The 17,563-nt window shown below is 43.6% G+C and overlaps 1 protein-coding gene across 2 annotated transcripts in view; it reads right to left on the reverse strand.

Annotated features, from left to right (window-relative positions):
• Nucleotides 1-17,510, reverse strand: part of POMT2 (protein O-mannosyltransferase 2) — a 41,172-nt gene extending 23,662 nt beyond the window's left edge. For both annotated transcript variants that reach the window (XM_063089461.1, XM_063089460.1), the window contains exons 1-5: nucleotides 17,116-17,510; nucleotides 9,063-9,147; nucleotides 4,755-4,859; nucleotides 2,494-2,602; nucleotides 664-772 (exon numbers count right to left, since the gene is read on the reverse strand). In XM_063089461.1, coding sequence (XP_062945531.1) covers nucleotides 664-772; nucleotides 2,494-2,602; nucleotides 4,755-4,859; nucleotides 9,063-9,147; nucleotides 17,116-17,363 — 656 coding nt within the window. In that variant the 5' untranslated portion in view covers nucleotides 17,364-17,510. The remainder of the gene's footprint in view (nucleotides 1-663; nucleotides 773-2,493; nucleotides 2,603-4,754; nucleotides 4,860-9,062; nucleotides 9,148-17,115) is intronic.
• Between the last annotated feature and the right edge of the window lie 53 nt (nucleotides 17,511-17,563).

Consider the following 17,563-nt stretch of genomic DNA (forward strand, 5'->3'; position numbering starts at 1 on the left):
AAAAGCTAAGAGGGGCCAACTCTTGGTTTGAATAAAATGACCTATTCTACTCTCTCAGAGGCAGAAGGATGACCTGAAAAAGAACTATTCTGGAAGCAGACCAGACCCTCCAGATCAGCTTTAGAACTGACTAGGGTCTGGAAGAATCCTTTTAATTGGTATAGACCATTCAAGCCAAGTTTTATATACCTTATTGCTATCATTAGGTCAGGACTGGATGCAACACTGAGGGTAGGGAGACAGAGTTCCCAGGCAGCATCCATCCAGGTGCCCTCCCCTCTAGGACAGAGACCGTGAAGAATAAAGTTCCAGGATCTCCTAATCAGCACTGGTTCTGAGAGGTGGCTTATAAGAGGTGGGTGGAGGGAAGCATTAGGACCCCTCCATAATATCCATAAACCCCTATCCTACGGTACCACACTATAAACATAACAATATTCTTGAAAAAGACAATTAAGATTTTCTGAGCCTTATGTAAAACAAAACTTTCTAAAGTCTACTTTTATGATCTAACATGGACAATCTAAGTTAAAAAAAACAAGCAAAAAAGTATGCTTGCCTTAAAGTCAGCTTCAAGACAAGTCCTCTAGGAACCCACCCTGGCCCTGGACATTACAGAAATTCCGGTTCTGACCCGCCCCTCCCAAAGACAGTATTTCTGACCTGTCGGCGCAGGAGTTGTACTTGACCATGCTCAGCATGGCAGCCATGATGAAGAACATCAGGATGGGGTCAAGGAGGATGTACTGAGACAGAGTGAGGCATCCTGTGTCTGAAAAACATGAGCTCACTGGTCAAAAAGTGGGATCAAGAGAAAGGACCCCCTGAAAACCAAACACTCCTATAGTAAGTGACACCTAATTGAATGCCACTGAGTCATCAATGAGTCATGATGGAGGTGGAAGGCTTTGGGGTACACCAGAGCCCGATGTCAAGAAGCAGTATCTCACATTGCATCTAGGCCCTCAACCCAAGAGAGGATCATATCATTCACTCAGAGCAGCCCTGAGACAAGGTCTCTTCTTCATTTCTCCATCATAACAGGAATTCTGCCACCCTGCTTATACGTAGTCACAAACTGCCTACACCTGTGATAGAGTCTTATCATGTTATATGATGAAGTCTCTGGTGGGGGTTATTCTCCATACAGGTGCCAGATTGGTTTGTTTTTCGGTTTTGTTTTTAATTTAAATCTCATTACATCATACCCCTGCTTAAACCCTCCAATGTCTTCCCATCTCACTCAGACTAACAAATTCTCATGACAACTGCCAAAGCCTGCATGGTCTTCCTACTTATCCCAACTTGCCTTCCAACACCCTCTGCCTCACTCACACCACCCCTAGCCAGACCCACATACTTGCTGTTTCTTGGAATCCACCGAGCCTTGCACCTGGACTACTGAAGATGCTGCTCCCTCTGCCTAAACACTCTTCCTTCGGCTGTCTCCATGGCTTGATCCTTTGTTTCACTGAGGTCTATGCTCAAAGCTACCTTCTCAGAGAGCTCTTCACTGACCATCCTACCTAAAATAGTATTGATCTCCATTACTCTGTCCCTTACCTTGCTTTATTTTCCATATTGTACTTACTGCTTAAGATGTCACATTACACAGACTTATTAATTTACTTGTTTACCTACTGTCTGCCCCACTAGGGGTAAGCTCCTAGAGAGCAGACTGTCTCATTAGTGTATCCTCTGAGGCCAAGAAAAGTAGCCTAGCACAGGGTAGGTCCTCGAGAAATAGTTGTTGAATGGCAAATGAATAAATGACTGAATGAATAACTGAAGAGGGAAATTAAATATACAATGAAAAAGCCACCAGTCTTCTACAGAAACCCTATAATTTTGCAATATATCCATCAAAGCAAAGCAACATATCTGTCAAAACAAACACCTAAAATACCCACCTAAATTGGTCTGGACTTCTTCAAATGTTAAGATTCATGAGGTCATGAATTCACTTTCATAAGAACAAGGCTAGCAACAGGATCAACTTCTATGGTCAACTCTCATTTATCTATGTGAAGATTAACCACAGAAAATATGTAAGTTCCCATTTTGCTATTCCTTGCTATCCAGCTACTTCTGAGGCATCTGCCTTTTCATTCAGTTGAAATTAGCTTAGGGAATGCAAACTAATCTTAATACTAACCTAAGAGAAGCAAAATATGAATTGTATGGTTCCTTCGAACACACACATAAATTTATCTTATTATCCATTCCAAACTCAAATGTGGATAACTCAGAGATAATCTATTCCTTGGGATTACCCATGCTAACTCTCCCCTCCAATAATATAAAAGCATTCTACATGTAAGTATTTATATATGTATTACTAAGGAATAAAATGAGATTTGTAATACATTTTACCCAATTCTAATGTTAATTAAAAACTGAGCCCATTGATATGGCCCTTGAACGTACTGATTCCCAGCTACATTCACAGTGTGGCAGTCCACTTCCCAAAAAACATGGTATAAGACAACTTACCAAAGGTAAGGAGGGCAGCAGTGAGCAGTGCTGCTGGGAGGGACTTGGACAGATCCAGTACAGTGAGGTAAGCAAAGGGGATCAGCCAGGAACCAAGGAATGCACAGAACTAAGGAAGAAACAGAGAAGTTGTCAAATAACAAGCTGAGCTAAGCACCAGGGACCCACTTGACTTGGTACAAACTAATGTTTAAGATGGAGGACCCTGAGAGCTGCCCCATGGCTCACTTGGGAGAGTGTGGTGCTTATAACACCAAGGCCAAGGGTTCAGATCCCTACACAGGGATGGATGGTCAGCTCACTTGGGAGAGCGTGGTGCTGACAACACCAAGTCAAGGGTTAAGACCCCCATTACCGGTCATCTTTAAAAAAAAAAAAGATGGAGGACCCTGAAAAAGGCATGACTATGGTGACCTAATATCACCTGGTATATCTATAAATAAGAAAGAGGTGGTATAACAGTGAAGAGTCAAGTCAAGCAACACTGAGCAACTTGTGCACTGACATGAAATAAAAGTTCAGGCAGGAAAGTGAGGGTAGGACTGCATCATCACTGCTAGCTGTGACTTTGAGAAAGTCACGTCTCTGTATCTCAACCTCTCCACCTGTATAATGTGAAAAATAAGAGTTCCTACCTCACGGGTTTACTGTGAAGATTAAATTAGCTAAAGTTTTATTAACATACAGAAAGTACTTGATAAACATTAGTTCTATTACAAAACTGTGGGTACAAGTTGAGAAAGACCTCTCGAAGGTATCTTAACATTTCAGAAAATTCTAATGTTATTTCTGTTATTTCTCCTCTAGTTCTTATCTTCAATCACACCAGAAACCACTCTTTAACCTACAGGATATATCCTGATTTTGGAAAAAAGACTGCATGATACTTCAGTACCTGGAGGGTCATTTGGTTTTTTTACATCACAGCTTCCATGACCCTACACTGCCCAATAGACAGCCCAGAAGAATGGGAAGTTCTCATATTTGCGTTGTTACTTTTTGTCCACAAAAAGCAATGTGCCCTAGTGTGAAAGAAAATAAATGAGGCGCTTATATTTGGCCTTCTCAATACCACAGCAAGTCCACAGTGAATCTGGCCTATATCCAATTATGTATGATATGTGGTGTTCAAAAGTCACTAGGGGGTTGGCCAATTACCTCGGTTGGTTAGACCACAGTGTTACATCACTGAGGTCAAGGATTCAGATCCCCATACTGGCCAGCCACCAAAAAAAAAGTCATTAAGAAGGCACAGAATCACTTAAGAATATGAATGAGAGTTTTTTTTGTTTTGTTTTGTTTTCTTAAAGATGACCGGTAAGGGGATCTTAACCCTTGACTTGGTGTTGTCAGCACCACGCTCAGCCAGTGAGCGAACCGGCCATCCCTACACGGGATCCGAACCCGTGGCCTTGGTGTTATCAGCACCACACTCTCCCAAGTGAGCCACGGGCCGGCCCCGAATTTGAGAGTTTAATAGGACATGATATACCCATGCAAATCATCTAATAATTAGCCCAAATAAGCACACAGTCATTTATCTAAAATGCTTTGAGATCCTCAAGGCTTGTAAAAGCAAACTGCTCTGAGATTCATGTTGGAGATCCATGCTGGAGATCAGTTTCTGCAGGTTTTATTTAGCTGCAGGTACAGGGTTCACAGAGAATTCAGTGTTTAGGCCCTGCCATGTTCCACCAAGGCTGGTGCTGGGAATCAGGGCACACAGGAACTGGAGCAGACAGATGGCATTCCTTAAAATAAGGCTGAAAAACTCCTTATGTGTGCCTGAAATATTCAGGGTGACGGGAGTATAGGGATGCCAAAACCTTAAAAAAAGGCTCTCAGAGGTAGGCTTTACTCCAGCACCTGTGGCTACAGAGAGGAAGAACACGCAGCTTGCCAGTGCACTGAGGCCCATTTTAGGGTGGCAGGAGACTCCTGACTGCCTGGGTCCCGCCCGGTCCACCCTCCAACCTGAGGTCTGATGCTAGACACGGGCAGAGAAACAAGTGACAGTGTGTGTGCTCGCTCCTACCTATGTAATCTCTATTTTTTGTAGCCTCCCCTTCCCTTCTTCTCCACCTCAGTCTGGAATCTCTACACCACAGGGGATGAGTCCAATCATCCTCCCCTCTCCCCACCACCCCAAAGTCTCTTTATCTACACCTGCCACCACTCCAGGACCTCCAACTGTAACATTTCTGACTGAGTGTGGCCCCAGGGTTCAGTCAATGTATATCAAGACAGGAAGCCTTCCTTACTCCTCTCATTCCTATGTAACTGTGATGCTCATACTTGTCCCCAGGCCTCTGGAATAAAAAGGTACCATCATATCCACTCAGGTAGCCAGCAAGACCTATCAGCATCTGAGGAGAGAAAAAGAACAAACGAACAAATGAGAGTCCTTTGGGAGAAGATTCCTCTGTCCCCTGAACTTCCCTCCAGCTGCACCCATAGATGCTGACTTCCCTTGACAACTGTCCATAGAAGGAGTTGCCAATGTGACATTTTCTCCTGCAGCTGCTGAAGAGAAAAGAATCTTTTGTCTCCAGAGCTCATTGCTTAAAACAAATCCTCTCTTGTGTTATAGCCAATTTCTTGGGAACAGTGCAGACTAAACACTTTGGGGAAAAAAAACTCACAATTTGAAGACAGGGTCAATAAGGGGCTCTCTCACTCAGCCTTCTTTCATCTGTTATGAAATAAAACATGACGGATGTTGGGGAAGGTCACGGGCAGAGGCTGATTCCTGGGAGATTGGCCCATTGAAAGGAAAATGAGGTTCCAAGTCACAATGAGGAGGGACAAAAGTGACCAAGTAGCTAAATACCAGGAATAGAGAGAAAAGAAGAAAACGAGAAAGAGAAATGCAAAGACAGAGAAACAAATGCCAAAAGGCCAGAGACTAGTTTCTCCTATTTCCAATATTTCAAAGGAAGGCAACCTTGGCACCTCCTAAACCAGAAAAAACAACTACGAACTGATACTGTGAGTCGTGAATCCTTTATAACATTTAAGATCAGTCTCTTCATTTCTATATCCTTTGGCCATCAACATTGCAAAATTCTCTTTTCCATACAAACAATCAAAAGCAGCTAAAGTATAAAAACTGTCAGCAAATGCCAACCACCTGTGACAGCCCCAGGCTGGTGCTCCAGCCTGACTCCTGTGCTCTGGTCAGGCTGTAGGAGAGACAATATACTGGCTGTTTGAGAGAGCCCCTCTTAGCCACACTGCTTGTGGGAGTTGGATTTGGACTACTAACCCCTCCCTTTTTTCTCTAAGTAGTTCTACACAGAGCCACTCTCTATAGTTCCATGTTAAGTTATAGAAGCCAAAGTTTAGCAGTAAATGATTATAAAGGCTTGTGTGTCTGTTTTTTTAAAAAGCAGGGGTGGGGGAATCTCAGGGTCCAGATGTTAATTTAACTACTTTAATATAAATATAAGGTATTGAAAAGACAGGGTCACCGAAACACATTTAGATGAACTTGAACTGACAAGTGACAATCAAATGGATCCCCCTTCCCACCTAGGGTCTCAGAGGATAAGCCTGCCTGGTGTTGGTCGTAAATTCCCAGCCTATATGGCTGGTCTGGAGTGAAGAAATGCACAGATCGTTTGGATTTCAGCACCCACATACTAGCTCTCTGATCATCAGCAATACTTAATATCTCTGAGCTACAGATAATAAAACCTTCCTTGCAGAAGGCTGTGAGGATTAGAAGGGATACTAAAACACCTAATAATAGACCAAGCACTTAGCAGGCACTCAAAACTCAGTTCCCTCTCAGCTCTCTTAAGAGTAAAAGTAAGTAGCCTGAGCTAATTTCCTAACTAAATAATTCATTCAAATCAATTTAAAAAAGATGAACAACCTACTAGAAAATGGACAAATTCATAGAAAACAAAATACAGATGGCTAATAAACATGAGAAAATGAACCTAACTCATAATGACATGCAAATACCATTTTTTACTCTCAAATTGACAATAGTGTGGGGAAAAAAAGTACCCTCACACACTGCTGGTGGGGGTATATGTAATTACAACATTTTTGCAGGAAAATTTAGCACTATCTAACACAATTTTAAGTGTGCGCATCTTTTGTCTCTTTAGTTTGGCCACCAGGAATCTTTCAGATATACCTGCACAGTGATGCAAAGATGCAGGTACGAGGATACTCACTGCAATGTCTTTTACAACAGCTAAAAATAAGAAATAACATACATGCCCACCAACTAAAGAGGGGTAAAATACTTTATGGCACATCTGTATAACGGAATAATATACAGCCACTAAAAAGAATGTGTTTGTGGAAAGAAGTTAAGATATATCATGTTTAAAATACAAGTTGCTAAGCAATTTAATCTGAATGAATTTGTGTTTTTAAAAAGGATTATGTGTGTATACATAACGTGTTCATATTAAAGTGAATAAAAATATACACATATTTGTATGAAAACTTTCTGAGATGATACATAAAAAACTGTTAACAAAGGTGACCATGGTTACCTTTAGAGGAATAGAAATGTGGGTGTAGGAGGCTTTTGACCATTTACTTTCTTCTGTCTGATCAAATTTTTTACTATCTGCACACATTTTTTTTTTTAAGTTCCTTTTTGACTGGAGCCCCCAGGTGACTTGGGCTGGGGGCCAGTGTGAAGTGGCAGGTATTGGCCTCAATAGTATAAGAGAAAACTTCCTACTTGCCTACTTTGAAGGGCTTTTTGATTCTTTGACTGGCCAATAGAAGAACCAACAGAAGCTACTTTGCTCTCTCTCTCTCATGGGTTTCCAATATGCTCATCACTCTCTTTCAAAACCAGATAGAGCACAGGACCATCAGGAGATAAACTAGTACAAATGGACTGCACTCCCTGGAGGCAGCCTTGGGAAAAAGCCTCACATTTCTCCCTTCACACAGGGGCCAGATGTGAAGAAGGAAAGGCTTAAGTAAATTAAACAAATCAGCCTGTCTTTTCCACATGTCTACACTGTGCTGGGCACTAGGGAACTCCAAATAAGGGCAGGCTAAAAAACTGGGCTGGGCTTCCTACAAACATCTCCTCTAGCAAAGGTCTAGTTCCCAGGCTAGCCCAATGCAAATAGTCAACACATTCTGTTGCTTAATTCTATGATAGTAAACAGATGTAGTCTGAGCAGGAAGATAAGGCAAGTTCATGAAGCAGTGTGGTATAATAGTTAAGAGAGTAGATTCTAAGTCAGTCTGAACTTTGACTCTGCCACTTACTAGCTTTGTTCCCTATGGCAAACTACTTACCTTGCTTAAGTTATGCCATCTGTAAAATGGGATACAATAGTACCTACTTTATAAGGTTACTCTGAGGCTTCCATGAGATAATGCATCTCAAGTGACTAGAATAGACTAAGTGTTCAATTGCTCTTCTTTTTATTGTTGTTGTACCATAAAGGAGACAGGAAGAGGCATAACATTTCTTATTCCTTTCCTGGGCTCAGAGCCAAATTTGAAATAGGCCATCTGTTCCACCTCCCTCTCCACCTGTCCCACCTACAGGGACCTTCTCCCTGGTCCCTACCCCAAATTCTCATGATTCCCTAAGCCCCCTGTCAAAGATCACTACCCCTGCCATTCCTGCCCCCATCCCCAAGTACTGCATGCTCCCAAATCACTTCCCCACTTCATCACAGGCAAATTCCTGTCCCCTTGGTGTTGAAGATCTCAGTCTCCAGTTAGGAAGAAAGGCTTGAGTGAATGCCAGGGCTAATCCATAATCCTTCTCAAGGTGCTTGTTTTTAAAAGAGAACAATGAATTCTAATTGATGTAATTTCTATCTGTAAAACATGTGAGAGAAACAGGTCAAACAATGTGTATGCTGGGAGTCGGGAGAGGGGAAAGAAGTTTAGCTCCCATATAGACAATCAGTTCCCCTATGCTATGTCTGCTTTATGCCATGTATTCCTTCTATTTTTTTTCTTTTTTAAAATTGAGATAAAATTCACATAACATAAAATTCACCATTTTAAGGTGCAAAATCAGTAGTTTCAAATATATTCACAAGACTGTGCAGTCATTACCATTACCTAATTCCAGAACACTTCATCATCCCCAAAAGAAAGCCCATACCCATTTGCAGTCACCTCCTAGTCCTCCCTCTCCCCAGACTCTAGCAACCACTAATCTACTTTCTGTCTATGGATTTGCCAATTCGGGACATTTCATACAAATGGAATCATATGATATGTAACTTTTTATGTCTGGCTTCTTATATCTAGCACAATGTTTTCAAGGTTCATACAGGCTGTAGTTTGTATCACAATTTTATTTCTTTTTATGGCTGAATAATATTCCATCGTGTGGACATACCACATTTTATTTATCCATCTATCAGTTGATGAACTCTCTCTCCATTTCTGAGCCCAGAGGACCCCTAAAAAGACCAAAGATTTTCCATGAAAGTAGCTGGTCTGGAATGTCAGGGAACTCTTTCTACAAATCCAAGAACTAAATCCAAAACCAAGACTTGGCTCCAACCCTAAAGAGCCATCCTCCCAGTTTAGGGAGCTGTTGTCACTATACTGCTCACCTTCCCCAGAGGCGGGTGCACATCAAAGAAAAAGGTACGATTGATGTAGTAACTTCCCATTTTTCCAAAGTGAGTCTCATCCCAACTAAAGAAAAAACAGAAAGAGAAACAAGAATTTTTAAATTATCACAAAACCCAAATAGCCTTAATAAAGCATGGTTAAAACTAGTTAAAACCAAAGGCTCTGTGTTTTAAGCAATTAATGAGAAAGTTTGGATAAAAAAATAAAAAGCTTTTGACACGAGTGATTTGAGGAAGCAAGACATCAAGCTGGTCATTCACCTTAATTTAGATAGATGAGAAAGATTAGCTAATATTTACCAGTTACCATAAACTTAAGTTAAATATATACTTATTCTGTATCTTGAGTTCTATCTAATTATTTTAAAAGGGCAAAGCGTTTTCCTATAATACGGAAAGTCTTGTAGCAAGAGTTTTCTTCCAAGTCTGTTAACTTCTAACTCTGAAGTTACATTCACTTTTAGAAAGTACATTACTACATTGTTGGGTTACTGGTTAGACAGAGCCAATAAACCATGATTGTTAAAGGAATCTGATTTTGCTCATCAACCTTTTGATAAGTAACCTGCTGACTATGATCTGACTGATCTTATTGTAATGAACTAACCAATATACAAAAATTGAGGGTTTGCTTACTAAGTTAAGAGCTTAGCTAAAACCTATCGTCACTGCATAAGTTATTTTGCAAGTAAATAAGTGATTCTAATACATCAGCTTTCAAACACAATGCAACGTCTTATTCTTCTATACAACCACATAAACCTCTTTACACTTTACGTGAGAGCTTTAAGAAGGCAGCCAAGGGCTGGCCAGATAGCTCAGTTGGTTAGAGCATGGTATTATAACACCAAAGTCAAGGTTTAGATCCCAATACTGGCCAGCCACCAAAAAAAAGAAGGTAGAGAATGTAGCTGATGGAGTTTGGATGTGTTGTCCCCTCCAAAACTCATGTGGAAATTTGATCTCCAATGTGGCAGTGTTGGAAACTGACTGAGTCATGGGGCGGATCCCTCATGAATGGATTAATACTCTCCCTGGGGGAGGGGGAAGTAATAAGTGAGTTCTCACTCTATTAGTTCCTGAGAGAGCTTGTTGTTCACAGGACCCTGGCACCTCCTCTCTCTCTGTCTCTCTCTTGCTTCCTCTCACCATGTGATCTGCTTGTACCCACCAGCTAGCTCCTTGCCACTTTCTGCCATGAGTAGAAGCAGCCTGAGGCCCACACCAGACGCAGCTGTCCCAGAATCGTAAGCCAAATAAACCTCTCTTCTTTATAAATTACCCAGTCTCAGGTAATTCTGTTACAGCAACACAAAACAGACTAAAACAGTAGCCAAGTCATTCAGCAGGGCCTGGCTATTTCTGTTTGTTATTTTCTCCCTGCAGCTTAAAAGAAGAGTTGCTTTCTAGTGGCCATTAATCTCCAGGTCAGCTTCCATGAGCAGTCATTACCAACCTACCACATAAGGGGCAAAACATGCTTTTCCCAAAAATGTAGGTTCTTTGTTTGTTTTTAACTTAGTAGGGCCAATAGATAGGCAGAAAAGTGAATCTACTTCTACCATCTGCTAAGGACACTGCCTGACATGAGGTGAGGACAGTAGCATGGTGATGTCAAAGACAGAAATAACTTCAAAACAGTGTGACAAAACAGATTTGTGGAAAGAAGAGAGATCCAGTCCCAGCCCCACCATTTACTAATGGCATGACGTGACAAAATTGCTCTCTCTCTCCAGACCTCTTTTCTCATCTACACAATGAAGATAATAATAGTATCCACCATGACCCCACCCAGGGAGGTATCAGGGATTAACTCAGATAACACATGTGACAGAACTCTGTAGACTACAAAGTACCACACATACTAGGCATTATTTAAACTGTCACAACATTTGTGATTAGTTTTGAAGTCTATTTCAAAACATACTGACAAAAGAGTACCAGATTTTTACTTCAAAAGTTTCTCAAGTAAAACCAGTAGTAGCATTCCCATTTCCTGTTGGCTTTTATTGCTTGTTTGTTTGGGGAGAGACAGTGATCCATGGGTCCTGTGCTCCTACAGGCCTTGCAGGGTATGTCAAGAATGCAAGGTCCTTACTGATCTTAACCCAGACCATTTCTCAGGGTTATGTTCGTGGCAAACAACCTTGAGGGAAGAGTTAGTGTCTCCCTCCGGGACGGAGAGTAGTCTTGCTTACTGCTTGCGATAAAACAGCAGATTCAGATTCCCCAAGCTCACTATTCCTCAGCTGAGATGCAATCCACTGCATGTGCAAGCATTCATCCAAACCCAGGATACCGAATGGGACATTGAGGGCAAGAGGAACCAGTGCTAATGTGCTGATGCTCATTCTGCTTGCTATGCCATAAGAAATAAAGACTTTGTCTTCTGCCTGCATCTATAAAACAGTGACAGGGTAACTTATTAGTTCACAGGAAGGCTAAAATAAAATCCCAGACCCTGACAGTTTGAAGTAGAAGCATAGGATGATGAGCGACATACTGTTCTGTAAGAGAAAGGATGAGGACCCCCATGGGCTGGGTTAGAAGATATGAGAATACTCCCCGGAATCTGATAGCAAATGCTCTTCTTGCCCAAGTGGTGGACAATGGGAGGAGTAAGAGTCCCCAACTGTCCCACTTATTAAAGAGGCTGAATGGAGAGAGGCAGGGTTGAAACAAGCCATCTGAATGCTGCCTTGGTTATTTCTCACTGTCCTCTGGGCAAAGGAGGAAGAGATGTGATCATGACAATGGGGCAGCAAGCCCAACAGCCCTAATCAAAAGGCGATATGAACGTGGCTGCTGAAAGATAAAAACTATGAAATATACTTGGGTGAGCTGTGTGCTCAAGCCAAAAGTAAATGTGCCTTGATTACTAACTCATAGCCACTCTCTCTCCCTTTATGTTCCATGATCCCTCTCCATCTACCACAATGTCAGCTGCTTTAAAGAGTAAGGTGATTAGGGGCGGGCCCATGGCTCACTCAGGAGAGTGTGGTGCTGATAACTCCAAGGCCATGGGTTCGGATCCCATATAGGAATGGCCGGTTCACTCACTTCGGAGAGTGTGGTGCTGACAACACCAAGGGTTAAGATCCCCTTACTGGACATCTTTTTTAAAAAAAAAAAAAAAAAAGAGTAAGATGATTAAAGATGGAGCTGAGGTCTCTGTGTCCCCAAAGGGGACTGAAGGCCATACACATCTACCCTGGTATGCTGGGGAACTCCAGGGAAGAGAGGGACTCAAATTCAGGACACAGAGGCCCACATCTCCACCCTGCCCAGTCCCATGGAGGAAGGATTTGCTAGACGGGGGTTTACCAAAGGCACTAAGGACTGCAGAGAGAGCCCTAGCAGCATGTACAGGGAATGAAAAAAGGCCCCTAAGCCCAGAGGCTCACCAGACATAGGGAAGAACACTGGGAAGAAAGTGGTGTCAAGCCTGGTGAGGAGCTAATTAGAGGAAAAAACCACTTCTCACCCCCTGCATCCAGCACTCCCCACATTCTCCAACTGGGAAATGGCATAATCTGGGGGTGGGTATCACTATAGCCCCTAATGCAGGCCTATTAGACTCATTAGTTCAAGGGGGAAAAAAGGCCCAAATTCAACTGCTAGGGTTTGAGCCAGGTTCCCAGTGGGGAAGGGAAGTTAAAGTAACCTTGTGGGTAAGGGGCCCTTTGGGCCACTTCAATGTACTATTGTTGTGGATTCCATGGTTGAATGTATAGCTGATCCCATGTCAAAGAGGATTATCCCATTCAAGAACTGCTGCATGTAGAGAAGTGATCCTGTCCCCACCTGGTGGTCCAGGAGAAATAATATAAATCCCTGGAAGAGAAAGAGAAATCACAGCTTTAAAGACAATGTCTGCTGGAGTACTGAGAGGCCATTCACTAGGATAACAGCGCCACCAGCTGGACACAGGTACCAAATACACCTTTTTTTTTTTAAGGGCAACTATTAACCTACCATTAAATTCTTGTTGAAATTGAGTGCCTGAACCATGAAGGCCTCAGGAATCCCAGGCCTGATATTCTCACTTTGAGGCAGGTCAACTTGGAATCTACAGGTAACAAGGGAAAGGCTCAAGCCTCAATGGTCCTATGGAAAAAGTATTTTCAAGAATATAGCTAGCCTGGTCCTACAGGCATCTCAGTTTTACATGAAGTGGCAGCTCCCCCGTTGTGAGTTTTACTATCTTCTACTCCACTACTTGAAGGACAGCTGCTGGCTCAGTAGGGACTTTGACTCACAGAGATTCTTCTAAATGTTTGCGCCTGGTTCACTGACAGTTAGGCTAAGATAAAAGTAGATGGTGTCCATTGGGTAGAAGTAGGCATCCAGCCCCAATGACAACTCTGGATGGCCTACTACAGTGAGGGTTGAAGCAGCTGGTATGCCACTTGGAAGAGTAAATACTAAGAGATTAAAGACACCCCTCTTTGGAGCCAAGAACTGTGGAAACAAATCATGACTGAATGCTAATGGGATAGTCTAGATCACTCATGCAGATGCCCACGGTTAAGAGCAGGTACTCTGATAAGACTGCTGGAATCAAGCAGCTGTTCAAGTATGCCCCATCCAGATTGCTGCCATAGCCACTCGGAATCATCAATGCACCAGGCACAGTGCACATCTACCATCATGGACTGGGCACAAAGTAAAGAACTAGGTATTTCTGAAGCAGAAGCTACCACTACACACCAGACTTGTGACTCCTGACAAAAGTTGGCCTGCTTGTCTTGCAGCAAAGGAAGCCACACTGCATGGGGCATTGAAAATGCCTGCTTCTAGGATACTGACTACATTAGGACTCTGTTGTCTTCTCTGGACTATCATTGGTGGTACCTCACTGCTGCTGATACTTTTTCAGGTTACGTTGTTAATGTTGCTGCTCTGGTGCAATCTTCTGACTCTGGATATATCACTGTGGCCCTTGCAACTAAACTCTGTTTATGTTTTCAGCTTTCCAAACCATCTACAGTCTGACAATAGTACACCTTTTTGTGAGAATGGCAAACCAACAATGGACCAATAGTCAAAGTATTCAATGAATATTCCACACTCCCTACCATCCACAGGCATCCGATATCATCAAGCACTGAAAAGTCTCCTCAAAAATCAACTCAGAAAGATTTCTGACTCTACCTCTCTCACCTCTCCCTGGTCATTTAATGCAGTCATCCTCAGAAAGGGATATGCCACTTGAAGTGGCATATATATACATACTTCTCCTCTATGCCACCAGCTGGGTAATGATCAGGATAAAGGGATGGAAGGTTATATAAACTTATTTTGAAAACTTGAGATTTCCCCCTGATCATTCTTGGGCAGGATTTGTCTCTCTTCTCCCAAACAGAAACCCCACATCAGCTGGGGGATGGGGGTGAGGTGGGAGGAATACAGGATTCAAACCTAATTCTAGTTCAGTCATCTGGATTGTCTTGTTGGAGTGACATGGTCCTAGAGCATAAAGATAATGATCACTTGGTTAGTAGACTGCTTTTCAAGTTCCTCTACAGTGGTCCATGTGTATTAAGGTGGAAGACATAATGGGTCTCCATCAATTTTCTAACAATGCCCTTGGCAAAAAGGTCTGCATATCACTAGGGGATAATAGAAGAGAAGGTGAAGTTATAGGTAGCAGGGCGGGACGCACTAATTACACGGCAGTGGAAGGAAAGAAAAAATCCCAGCACCAGGTGAACAAACATCTTAGACCCTCAGAGATGTAAAGAGAAGAAAATTAATTATTATTATTTTTTTTGTCCTTTTTTTTTTTTTTTTTTTTTGTGACCGCGCTCAGCCAGTGAGCGAACTGGCCATCCTATATAGGATCTGAACCCGCGGCGGGAGCGCTGCTGCGCTCCCAGCGCCACACTCTCCCGAGTGAGCCACGGGGTCGGCCCAGAAAATTAATTAATTTTAATTAATGCTCTTTGTCCCCTAGGACCAGCACCAAAGCCTGGCAAAACACTCAGATGGTCCCCCTAAGTCAAGCAGCATCTGCAGCTGGCAATCTTACCTGTGGCTGAGTTTGTCAGCACACTTGGAAAACAGAAAAACTCACATGGACATGGCGGATCTTAAACTACTCTGATGTTGTGCCTGATGATATCAACACCAACTTCCAAACATGGATCTCCCTTGTATGTGTGCAAACATACAGATCAGCACAACCTGCTATCAATTTGACTGATACAGATCATATGCTTTTCCTGATGTCCTAGGAACTGAGGCTGCAACTATTCAGTGACATTGCCCATGTGGCTTAACTAAACCAATGTAATGATGATCTAAATCAAATGTGATGGTGATTCAAAGAAAATTTAACAAAAAATCCTGAACTGGAGTGACCTGCATCCCTTCAAGTAATATGTCAGTACGTAAGGAAGAATGGGCCACGAAATGTCTTTTCGTTAGGCATGGGAGTTGGTTGCTTTTTTTTTTCCTTTTTTACATGGGAGGACCCATTGTAATTACTGACAATAACACCAAAGATCAGCGGTCAATCTAAACTCTTGTGCACAGGTCATAATGTATAACAGATTAGTCTCAGACTACATCCCAGCTGTCTGAGATAAGACTCATTGGTCCCCCCAAGACATATTCACAGGTGGCTGAATCCAGGTCCCTGGAGGGCATGGTTGAGGTAAATACCATAGGTGGCCTTATCCTGCTGCTTAAAGTCCCATGATAGTAGCCTTAATTAAATGCTGTATGAGACAATTTGAATAGATTTGGTCCCTGCTTCTGTCAGCCAGGTTAATCAGAGTAGCCAACAGAGCTGCAAAGTCTTGTGAAAATCTGCTAGAGACCAAAGTAGGATCAAGGGGTGAGAGAGACCTTGGGAGAGACAGTCCTCCATGGATCTTTCCTGCATCTACACATCTTGCTAGGTATGCCAAGAATGCAAGGAACTGACTGCATTTTACCTGGGCCATTTCTCGGGGTTGTAATTGCAGGAAGCAAACTTGAGAAAGGAGGTAATGTTTCCCTCCAGGGCAAAGAGCAGGCTTGCCAACTGCCTGCTATAAAACAGTAGATTCCCCAAGCTTGTTGTTCCTTCCCTTTGATGCAACCCACTGTGTGTGCAGTCAGCCATTTGAGCCCACAGCATCACCCTGTGGGATCTGGGAGGCAAGGGAAACTGATTCCAACAAGCTAATATTCATCCTGCTTCCTGTAATAAAGTCCTTTGTCTCTAACCCAGGAATCTCATATCTTCTGCCAGCAATCACGAAACAGTAACAAACTAATTCATTAATTTCCAAGTAGGGAGTCCTGTTTGTTTGCTTGCTTACTTTTTGGTCATGGAGTTCCATTTCTGACAGCCTCTACACTAACTTTCTCCTCTGTGATACTGAGAAAATATAACTTATTGGTCAAATTAACCATTTTCCTATTGTATAAAGTTTTCAGTTGGAGACCAAATTACTTTTTTAAGTTTAGCTAATGAAATTTGACTATGCCTTAACCCAGCATCTGAGCTGTACAAAATAAAACCTTTAAGAAAATAAATTTCTTCTCACAAGACAACCCCAGACCTGCTTCCTGGAACCCTTGTCGCCGTCCCTGGGCACCCAAACTGTCCCTGCTCTATAGGATTAAGACACTCAATTGGGAATTCCCCCCTTTGCTGGTGCCTAAAAATCCCGCAGGTTAGGAACTCAGGCCTTGGGAAATTCAGTATCAAGAATTTCCAATTCTATTTGGAAAATTCAAATCACCTTTCAAAGAAGCCACAATTTGAGAGCCAGGTGAGAAATTCCCCCATAACCTGGAACACATGAGGACTGCTTCCTCCGATCCTAAGACTCCCACTGCCCCCACCAGAGCAAAACGATTCCTCTCACAGAGACAGTACCCCGCCAGAGGCCAACCACCACAAACCTCAGTTTCCCCTCCACCGCGGCCCCCGCCCCTCCTGTGCAATCCGCCCCTGCCGTGCCCCTGGGCCAATCAGAGGGCGGCGTCCCTCCGTCGCGGTTGCCATGGTGCCCGCCAAGTCCCTCCCGTCACTCACCAGACGTGCGGAGGCTCGTCCAGACGGTGGAAGCGGGTGGCGAAGGACAGCAGCGTCACCAGGGCTAGCACGGCCCAGCGGCCGGCCGCCTCGAAGCGCCGCGAGCCCCGTGCAGGCCGTTTGGGACTTTGCGCTGCAGCCTCAGTGGCCACGTCCCGGCCCACGGCCCTAGCGGCCTGGAGCCCACATCGGCCCCGCCGGGGACGCAGCTCGGACCCTGCCAGGCCTCTGCCCACGGCCGGCGGCATCCTCCCCTTCCTCCGGGTCGCCCTCAGGCCCGGAGGCACGCTCGCTCTTGTCAGCCGCCCCGCCAAGCAGTCGCACAAGGGCAGCTCCCTCCGCCCGCAGCGGGGCGGGAAGCGCGGTGGCCGCCCGGGCCGCTAAGAGGCGGCCGGGGGCGCAGAGCACGTCGGGACCGGGGGCCACGGGGGCGGGCTCAGGGAGCGGC

This window comes from Cynocephalus volans, chromosome 3 (assembly GCF_027409185.1).
Source record: "Cynocephalus volans isolate mCynVol1 chromosome 3, mCynVol1.pri, whole genome shotgun sequence".
Lineage (NCBI taxonomy): Eukaryota > Metazoa > Chordata > Mammalia > Dermoptera > Cynocephalidae > Cynocephalus > Cynocephalus volans.